This window comes from Glycine max, chromosome 13 (genome assembly GCF_000004515.6).
Source record: "Glycine max cultivar Williams 82 chromosome 13, Glycine_max_v4.0, whole genome shotgun sequence".
NCBI classification, from domain to species: Eukaryota; Viridiplantae; Streptophyta; class Magnoliopsida; order Fabales; family Fabaceae; genus Glycine; species Glycine max.
The window spans coordinates 29,017,166-29,028,229 of NC_038249.2; the positions used below are offsets into that span (position 1 = coordinate 29,017,166).

Here is an 11,064-nt window from a genome sequence, read left to right on the forward strand (position 1 = left end):
TTCTTGACAATCAAAAAACAAATGTCAGTCATTTTCAACACTAGATTCACATAATGGACATGAAATTGTGCACTGGACACCACGCAATGAGAGTCGTGTGAATAATTAGTTGCATTCACATCGGCAATTAGTTGCAAGTCCATGACAAGAGTTTTGACAAAAATAATACTGCAATTTTAATCCAACCACAATTTTTGTTGTGTGAATAACTTGATTATATGCATGAATCTATCTATGTTTGGTGTATTTATAATTTATAAATAAGCCAGATAAAGATTTAAAAAATGATACGACTCTGTTCTATTAAATAGTGTACGTCAAACCAAATGGGTCAAATTAAAATAAAATTATTTTGTTAAATGTTTATTTTACGACAAAATATCATCAAGTTTTCTTTCCTTTTTTTTTTCATCTCGTTTATAATATTGATGATACAGTTAGTGAAGTCCTATCTTCTCCTACGATGACAATTTATATAGTTCTGCTGTCTAGAATTTGAGGATTGTGAGAATTAAATTAAATACTAGAGGACCTTTTAAAAAAATTAGAAGAGATCCCTTTTTAAGAAATCTCAATTGTATTTTTTTTTTGCTTAAAAATATACATGTCATTCCGATAGTGTGATGCTTGAAGGATTTTGGCTCTTTAATTTATAATTGTTCAATTTAGGTCCTTATATTTTCAAACTATACAACTTTGGACTATTTATTAATTTGGCATTCAATATTTGATTTTTTTTAATATGACTCTAAAGTATTGAACAATTAATTTGACATCGGATGAAATTTTCTCTTTAATAATTTTTCTTTTTATTAAAAAAAATCATTAAAAGAGAAGTCTAAACAAACAGGCCAAAAAGAAAAGTAAAAATACAAACGAATCATTTTATGAAATATTATTTGGTCAAAACGGCGTCATTCAGCAGCTCATGGGCGTCGTTTCGAGGCTAGAGAGTGAAAGTAGTAGTGTACCCACAAACCCCTTCTTCTATTCCATTTTGTTTGGAACACTGCGTAAGGCTGCGCCACCACCTCCGCCTCCGTCGTCCACGGCCAGTTGCTTGCGTTCCTTTCACTTTTTTTATGTGAGTTTCTTTCCACAGTGCTGTTTCATTGTTTTCTTCCCTATACGCCTTTGTACTGTTTAACCTAATTTTCCCCCTATTTTCGTCGCCTATTCACTTATATATTAAGCCCACAGTCCAAGGTTTTAGATATCGTTCGCGTTGGGGTTCGTCGCATTTGTTGATATCATAGACAAATGTGGCCGATGCGGTCCCAATAAGGGTCGCGTTGCGATCACGCCCTGTTAAAAACCGTTGATGTTGCGGTCTAAATCACCGTTGAAGATCATTTTTTTAAAACCTTGAGCCCACCTTAAAGAACTTAACATAATTTCAAAGAGTTACCTAGGAATGGGGTTACGTTGGTTGATGATAGATACAAATAGGCAGAAAAGTTATTGATACATGTTGTTTATCTATTATATTCTAAATCTGCTTAAGGTTTTGCAAAGTTTATTTGATAGATTCCTTGGTATCGGAATTTCGGATCAATCATAATTCTGAGCAGCGTGGATTTTGTTATCTTGGCACTATCTGAATTCAGTTTCTTACTTGATGCTGTTTGATAGAATTGGCTAAGAATAATAATGGCGTACCGGCGCTGCCTCTTGATAAGAGGGAGCCTCGTGGATCGGAGGTGCCATCTGTCTTTCAGTTATGTTCTCCACAGCAACGAGGGGAAGCGCGAACGCACCAATGAAAAATCATCTTCAGGAGGGGTTGGTGATTTTACTCAAACAAGGTCCTTTGGAAGCTCTCTTAATGGACAGATGGGGTTCTTCTCGCCTTCCCGAGATAGATTTCTTTCTCCATGCACCGGATATGGTTTCTGCCAATATATGTCGACGGTGAATCGGGGTTCAGATAAGATTGGCAGTGATGTAATGACTGATGTGGCTGATGTCCTCGCTGACACGACCATGGATTCTGTAGCTTCTCAGGCTCCTGTTGTTAATGAGGTTGCTATTGCTGCTGCTGATTCTTTTTTGCCTGTACAGGCCTTGCAGTACGTGATAGATGCTGTGCATTTCTACACTGGCTTAAATTGGTGAGTCTCTCTCTCTATATGTGTGTGTGTGCGTGTGCGTGTGTGTGTGTGTGTGTGTGAAATGATGAATCCTAAGTGTATTCCAAAATAGTTCAGAATTGGTATCATGCATGTCAAGTTATCATTGGTCTATTTTTTCCTTTTACCATGGATTTGGATTTGTACTAGCAATTCCTTTAGACTGTTTGTTTAATTATAACTTGCTATACATAAGTACTGAAGGTACTGATTTTCCTTTAATATTTTCTGAATTGGAAACTCAGTTATTTTGTCATTTTGAAATTTATAGAAAATTTAGTTTAGGGTTTCAAGCCTATGCTATCGCTAGCAAGTTGTTCTTGCCCTATTAGTATGTGATGTAAATTCTGGAATTTGATTATCCAAAGGTGTATTCATTCATAAATCATAAATTCATAAAATAATACATCTAGGATTTGGTGACGCATTAGTTTTGAATGGAAATTGTTAATATTATAGCTTCTTTGTTTCAGGTGGGCAGCCATAGTTCTAACAACCCTGTTGATTCGAACCGCTACAGTTCCACTCTTAATAAATCAACTTAAGGCCACTTCTAAACTTACGGTATATTATGCTACTTTTAACTTCATCTTTGTTTCTTGCTAAAATAAAGTAATGGCAATGACTCTTACTTGTACCTTTGTCCTTCGGATGTCCTGATTGGAGTAAACACAATTTAAACATTTGGAGGAAACTGTTTGCCACTAGTTCCCCTTCCCTTTTTGGATTAAGATCTCCTTAACATGGATTGGAAGGTTAATTCCTTAGCTTCACAAGTCTGTTCCATTGTTTTATTCTGTTTTCCATAAAGGCCCTCAAGCTTGTTATAGTTGTTATATCAATAATGCACTTTTTCCATATTCTAATCTATTTTGTTACCTAAGCTTACTGTTTTATGTATGTGACAGTTAATGAGGCCTCACTTAGAAGAGATAAAGCAAGAAATGGAGGGACTGGTAATTATCAATTCTTTTTTAATTACGGATGATAGTGCTATGCTATTATATTGATATGCAAGTGAGCTAAGGGGCCTCCGAAGTTCTGTTGTCTTGTATCCATAAATTTTAGTTTGACTCAAATTTGTTAAAAGTTTTAGTTGGTTCACCTGTATAGTATCTGTCCTGGTGATCTATGTGATGGAATGGATCCTTTTTGTTGCAGAAGTGTTTTAAGTTTTGGATTTTATTGCATGTATTTTCAAAAGAAACTTTTTCTCTGATCACAATGACATCCAATTTTCAGACTATGGATCCTGTAGCTGTTGCTAAAGGTCAGCAGCAGATGAAGAAGCTATTTAAGGAGTAAGTGGTTTCTTAATTTGCTTGTAAAAGATATCCTTGACATTATTTTTGTGGTCTCTTTTAATCTATTCTTTAGCTGCTAATAAGTCAGTTTTTACCCTCTCAATCTGATGTAATTACTATTTTTTACATTTATATTTAATGATATAATATTATGATACATTAGTGGAGCAATCGTTGTGGTGACTTGTGAACTATGATGGCCATACCTGAAATCATTAAATAGCAGTGTTCTGTTTTAACTTTTATGAACTGATAACATGGCTTCACTTGCTAACTGTTTTCATTAGATGGAAAATCTTGCATCTGAAGACAGGTGTTATCAGATATTTAAACATTTCTTTGTTTGGTTAGTGCAGATAGTTAGAAGAGTAATTATTGCTTAATGTTTAAGAACTAAGACTTGTGTGGTTCATGGCTTTTAAGAAAGTGTTTCAAGTATTAAGTCAAACTTCATAGTTCATGGTTCTTTGTTTGACTGAACATTATCTTCCTTTGGTTTTGATAAATGCAGATATGGTGTGAGTCCTTTTACGCCATTGAAAGGACTCTTTATTCAAGGCCCTATTTTTGTTAGTTTTTTTCTTGCGGTAAGCTGAGTTTCAACTTTCAACTTGATGGTTTCCCAAATTGTAAGAGTCTGAGGAGGCTTTATATTGTTTATATCCATTCTCATTTTTGTGTTTAAAGATAGATAACAAATATGGCTGAAAAAGTGCCGTCATTCAAGCATGGTGGAGCTTCTTGGTTTATTGATCTCTCAACTCCTGATGCCCTGTACGTTTTTCCAGTTTTGACAGCATTGTCATTCTTAATAACAGTAGAGGTGATCATTTTCTTTTCAGAAACTTTCAACCTTCTTTATAATTCTCTTTCTAGATGACTTTCTTTATTCTTGATTGAGTGCTTTTAGTCTCCTGTTTTGAATTTTATTTTTTATTCACTTTATAACTGGCCACTTCTAAAGAAATGAAGAAGTTTTAAATTGAGTTGGCAAGAGTGGTGTTATCTGTTATATTTTGGTTCTAATTTTGATTAATTTGTTTCTTATTGTTCCTCAGTGTAATATGCAAGAAGGGATGGAAGGAAATCCTGTGGCTGGTACCATGAAAAATGTCTCTAGGGGTCTTGCTGTTCTTACAGTTCCTTTCACCATGGGATTTCCAAAGGTAAGCTTTTCTAGCTTAGCCTTCTTTGGAATGAAAAACTTCCCTTTGCTTACACTTATTTTTGCATTTGAAGTAGTTCTGTCTGAACTTTCAGTAAAATATATTGCATCCTATCCGCATGTGCAGAACCATGTCCCAACACTGTTAAAATGCCTTGGAATGCAAAAGCTACAGTGGGTAGCATTTATTTTAATGTGCATCTGTGTATTTGTGACCCATTTCCAAACACACTGTACAGTTTGCTTATTGACTGGTAACTTTGCAAGTGTAACATGCTATCTATGAAAGAGAAAGTTTCCAAAAGGCACTTAATACTCTTTTGATATCTTAAAATACTTTTAATATCAAAATCTGCTTTAGCTGTAGATATAACGCATCATATGCATTGTGTGGTTTATATAGAATGCAGAGAATGAATGAGACCTGTGTGAAACCGTTTCAGGAGAATGAACACTGCAGTCAAATAATCTGATAGGGTGCTTTTGGTAGCTCTATCATTTCCTTTTTGTAAACAATTTAAACTTAATCACTTTTCATTTTTTGTATGAAAATTAGTGAAATAAAAGCAAAAAGGTAAAAATAGCAAATTGCTGTATGTTTCATATTGGTGTTATGGAATTGTACTGGCATCCATCAATTACATGACTTTAAGTCACATGCAATTAATGACATGATCTGAATTGCTGACTTGTCAAATTGTATTGAATTATAAAATTTGAACTATGGTTTTGACTGGTGTTGTATGTGAGATTAAGCATTTTTTTGTTATTACAATTGTCTTTTGAGAAGTACTCGGTAATAACTTGATTGCTACCAACCCCCCCCCCCCCCTGTATTTTCTCGTATAGAAAAGATCTTTATAGTTGTTTTGTTGTGGGGACTGTGACTGCAGATGGAGCATAACAGTTAACACTATAATTACCTAACAGAAACTTCTCTCTTTCCATCTAGTGTGGGACTACAAAATTAATTTCTTGGCTTTTATGTGAGTGTCAATCCATATTTTTTTAGGGTGGTTCTCTTTCAGGATCTCCCTAGAGATCTGAGCACCATTGAAATGATGTCTTTGCTGCTTTATTATCTTGCTGTTTATTTATCTATCTTTCAAACTCCAGAGGATTTCCTTTTCCCTCCTTTGTACTATCAGAAAGGTAGGTCATAATACTTCAAAAATTAATGTAGTAATTTAATGTTTGAAATATAATAGGAAACCTGAAATATTCTGTATTGACTAAACACAGAATGTTCTATTTTCTCAATTTGAAAAGAGATGACTTAATAGTTATGAAAATTATAATATACCTTAATTTGAAGGGTACCTTTTTCAAAGCAAAGGTTTCTGCAATCCATGCCTTATATATGCTATCAATATAGATAGGTTATTGATTATGCATTTTCCATCCACATGTATTGGGTTTATATGCTGTATTTTGTTTGAAATATCTAATGGTGCTTAGCTGATTGAAAAAGAAAAAGGGTGCTTGCCTATTTTCTTTTTACAGTTTTCATGTTTGCTTTCACTTGTCATTCTATATAATTTGAACTTGCGTTTTTTTTTATAATTTTGCAGGCAATATTCTGTTACTGGGTTACATCAAATTTGTTTTCACTTGTGTATGGACTTGGTAAGGCTCTTGAAAATTTTCATTTCCTATTTTACTTTGTCTTTTCCAATTTTCACCACTTTAATAAGGCAGAACCTGAATTTCTTGAAATGCATATTGCTTTGGGCGTTGATTCCACGTAGTTGAAGAATCCATGGCTCCATAATCTTGGTATTCTTGTTGAGTGGACACTTCTTTATTCATGATGATCCAAAACACTCCCAAGACGCACTTACAGTCTTGCTCTCCTAATTTTTCTGACTGATCTAATGTTTTAAACATATCAATGATGTCGAAAGTCTCACAATTGTTCATAGCCTGACTGACTGCTATTCAGTTGTTGGTCCCTTCTGTATTGAAAATCTGCTTGTTTTATGATCTACGCCAAAAATTAGCATAATTTCAATCAATATTTTACTCCATGCAAAATTACAACTATCTCATTAGATATGCTTTGTTTTCTCAACCTTAGGACATATTAGACAATTTCTGTCTTCTGCTTGAGTTATTACTAGTTTTATTTATTTGTATTTAGTTTCACAAGCAGAATGTGTAGAGCTGTTTGGAAGGTTTTCTCAAGGTTGTCATAAATATGGTCTGTTTGATTGTAATCAGATACTTGGTTTCCTTATTATTAGCCTTTGATAGGATAATTTACTTGGTCCATAGTTGTAGGATCAAGATTAAGATTAGTTCATCTTTTGGATAGCATCTTTGTATACATATTCGTACACCTACTATAAATCATTCAACTTAGTCTAGATTCTGTTGATATCATTGGTGGGACTTGAATTGGAGGACTAAAATTTATTTAAAAAGCACTAAATTCTGACATGAATTTAGTCCCATAGTCATTGAACATGATGTAAAAATTGTCTTTATGTTAGGATTGTGAGATTTAAGGACCGCATTTATGTCATTTTCAAAAGAAGACTAAATTGATGTCGCTTTCTATGATTGAGAAATTTAAAATGTTAGCTTTTCTGAAATGAAAGAAGAACTGATGCTAGTGTTTTTGGAGGACCAAATTGATGTTGCTTTCTATGATTGAGACACTTAAATGTTACTTTTTCTGAAATGATGAAATGACCCCGGGGTGGGGTTAAACGGGGTTAGTTAAATAAATAGAGGACCAAAATTTTCTTAACAAAGCGAATAATTGCAGTAGGTCTATAAGACCCAAGTTTTAGGCTGTGTTTCATGTATGGACTAAGTGTCTACTTATTTATGCATTAAAAGGATGTTTTTCCACTCTCAACTGCATAGTAAAAACACAGGTGAACCTTTGCTATGCTCCTTTTATTTTTTTTCCTGATCCCTATTTGCTCTCTTTTTTCTAATTTTACAGTGCTTAAAGTTCCTGGCGTAAAGAAAACTTTGGGTATTCCTGAAATACCTGTTGCTCCACCCACCACGACCAGTGCTACTCAATCTCCCTTTTCTATATTTCCTGCTCTAAAACAAGCTACATCTGCAACAAGAAATGGGTCAAGCTCAATACCAGATGAAGCTTCAAAACATTCAAATAAAAAGATATCTTCTGCTTCTGTTATTAGTCAAAGGCTTAGAAGTTTAGAGAAACAAGTGAAAGGAAGAAAGAAGAACAAGAAGTGAGGAAAATTTACAATAATCCTAAATTATAACATCTATACATGGAGCAATTGTGCTCAGCATTTTGTTATATTTTATTATCCTGGGATGAGGGAGAAATTAGTTCGAACTTTGTATGTTTAGTCTACACTCGATTCATCGGTTTCTCAATTCTTGTGTAAAACTTGGTCCCTATCAGAAAGGGCGGCCTCAATAATTTTATATAACTTTTCACCCTTCATTTTGATTTTAGAAATTAATGTGATCAAAAGATGGCTAATATGAGCTCTTATTTGACACAAATGGTAAGAGTTTCAACTTTAGTTCAAGTGTGCTTATTTTATTAGGATACTAGGCAATTATTATTTTTTAAGTAAAATTGTACTTTTGGTCCCCTACTTTAGTTTCAATTTTATATTTGGTTCTCCGATAATTTAATTCACAAATTTGATCCTTTTGTTTTATAAAATCCTACAATGTTTATTCCGGATGCCTCAATTGGAGGTTGATGATTAAGCATTGACGATGACTATCACGGGTGCAAGAGGGTGTTGTTGGAGAGGCAGATACTGCGTCATTTGGATCACGGGGTTGGCTATTGATTATTGGCACGGTGGGAATCTGCATTCTCTCAGGAATTTAGAGCACTTACTCGTCCTTTTCTCTATGCTAAACCTGTCGTTTTGCTAATCTCAACATCACAGCAGATCCATTATACTTAACCCGAGAAATCATCACTATGTCTATATGCGGCATTTATCTAAATTATCTTTATTTCCCACTTATTTTTCAGTTTTTATATACATAAATCTTAAAATTACACTTTCAATTAAAGAAAACAATTTTGCCTATTTTTTATTGGACATTGTTTTTTGTTAACAGACATCGTATATGCTGCATAGGATATTCAAGCTTCAAGCTTGACACTGAAATACGAAGAAGAGTTCTGTGAACATAAACATAGTTTAACAAAATTGTTTTCTTTAATTGAAAGTGTGGAAAACGTGAACATAATTTAATTTTGCTCACGAAATTGTCAATTATAGTACTGGTAAATTAGGTAACAAAAATCCAAATCAGAAGGGACCCACTTTTAAATGTGGAAAATGTGAGTAACACCAATCACGCAACATAGTTAAATTAGGTAACAAAAATCCAAATCAGAAGGGACCACACTTTTAAACGTGGAAATGTGAGTAACACCAATCGGGCAACATAGTTTTTCCGCATCTAGAGAAGTTGCTGTACTAGTAGCCTGTAGGAATAACAAAAGTAGACTTCTAATTATTATGACTGAATTGATGTTGATGTATTTGTGTAGTTTTTGAATTTAATTTATTAAATATTTAGTTAAACTTATTTTTAATTAATTAAATTAATTGTAGTAAAAAAATTAAATAAATTAGTTTTAGTTTAAAATTTAAATTTACTTAACGGTTAGGTTAAATTTTGGTAAGTTTGACATTAAAATATATTTATAGAGATTATAATTTTGTTCAACTCATTTACATGGAGAAATATAATTTTATTTAAGACTATTTTATATCTATGGATTAATCAATTCAAATTTTTAATAATTATATTTTCAATAATGACCACTGTCTCAATTTTTTTTATTATTTCGTTCATCATATTTTTATCGTTCCCTCTCAATTCATCTTTATTAATATTTTATTTTGTTTTTGCTTTGTTTTTAGAATAAAAATATATTTACTAAATAAAAAATAACATAAAATTTTTTTAGAATAAAATTAATATAAACTTAAAAATATTTCAATAAGATTTTTTTAAAAGAAAATACACAAATTGAATTACAAATAAGTTCCATCTAAAGCTTCGTTCCATTTATACCATCAACTCAGTTTATTTTTATGAGAGGATGAGTGATTTAGTAATTAATGGTTAATATTTAACTACATATTCCATTTAATTGTAAAATTTCTAACTAATATTTAACCACGTCTTCTATTTGATTTGAAATATGAAAAAAATATTGCGTTTATATTTCAAGTAAGAATAATATGTAAATATATTTTTCAGCAAAAAGAATATGTAAATATGTTAATCACTGATTATTAAAGCATATATGCTGCAGACTTCAAGAAAATGAAGATATTGGTAAAAACTTCTCTAAACAGGTATCCATATTAATCTTTTAATATAAAGATTATTTTTTTTGGACAGAATCACCGATTGTTTTTCTAATAAAGAATCACTGGTTGTTAAAGAGTAAGGATATAAGTAGGTTGGTTTACCTTCTTTAAATTCATGATTCAATCTAAATTTGAATGGATTGATTTGGATCGATTTTATAAGAAAAAAAATAAAATTTAACCCAAATTAATTTTATTTGTAAAAGATTTGGATTGAGTTTGATCCATGAATCAAAATATTTAATTTTGTTTGTTTTTCTAAAACTTAATATTTTTTATAAGTTAAAATTTTTATTAAATGAACTAGACATAATTGTTTCTTGTTATATTTTATATTAAGCGAAGATTTTGTAATGTTGTCACATCTCATTTCATTTCACTGACTCCTACTGTTTATTTATTTATCTATAGGGATGAGAAATTAAGTATATCATATTCGAGATAAGAAGTTTCAATAAGCATAGCGAGAATGAGTTTCAAATACATTTTCTATCAAAATTAATAGGATATTACGATACTTACTTTTTGTAAATAGATTTAAAATATTATTAGAAACTCATATGAAATGGCTTTAATCATTTAAATCTTTGTAGCTTTGATTTTAAAGGTTAAGAATGCATTTATGTTTAGTCAATTCAGGTCGATAAGTCTATGTAATCAATAGTATATAGTATTTGATTTTTTTAAATGTATAATAATAATAATAATAATAATAATAATATAATAATAATAATAATAATACAAATTAATTGGACAACAGACCGAGTTCATATGTTACAACCAACAACTCAATCCAACCAAAAACTCAACAAATTTGATTGATTCGATTATAGTTTAATTCAAACACAAAAATTATTCAATCCATCAATTAGATTCATAGAGATCTGTACCTTCTTAGACACCTATTAAACTGTACTTAATAATATTATTATTGAATGTTTATCAATCGGTACAAGCATGTGAACCCAGAATTTAACATCTGTAGGATAAACACGAAGATTAAAATCCATCCCATAAATATTTTAATTAGCATCAAAATTTATACTATGTATTTATAATTATATATTTTCACAATAACATAAAAACATATACAATAAAGAATATATTACAATCAGAAA

General features: G+C 31.6%; 1 protein-coding gene across 1 annotated transcript; it reads left to right on the forward strand.

Annotated features, from left to right (window-relative positions):
• The first annotated feature begins 893 nt into the window (after positions 1-893).
• Positions 894-8,034, forward strand: LOC100792907 (mitochondrial inner membrane protein OXA1). The gene is made up of 10 exons (XM_003542722.5): positions 894-1,084; positions 1,633-2,111; positions 2,603-2,693; positions 3,038-3,085; positions 3,372-3,430; positions 3,945-4,020; positions 4,125-4,256; positions 4,492-4,599; positions 6,170-6,224; positions 7,552-8,034. Exons 1-10 carry the CDS (start codon positions 929-931, stop codon positions 7,815-7,817), a joined length of 1,470 nt encoding a protein of 489 aa, XP_003542770.2. The 5' UTR covers positions 894-928; the 3' UTR covers positions 7,818-8,034.
• Positions 8,035-11,064: the final 3,030 nt, after the last annotated feature.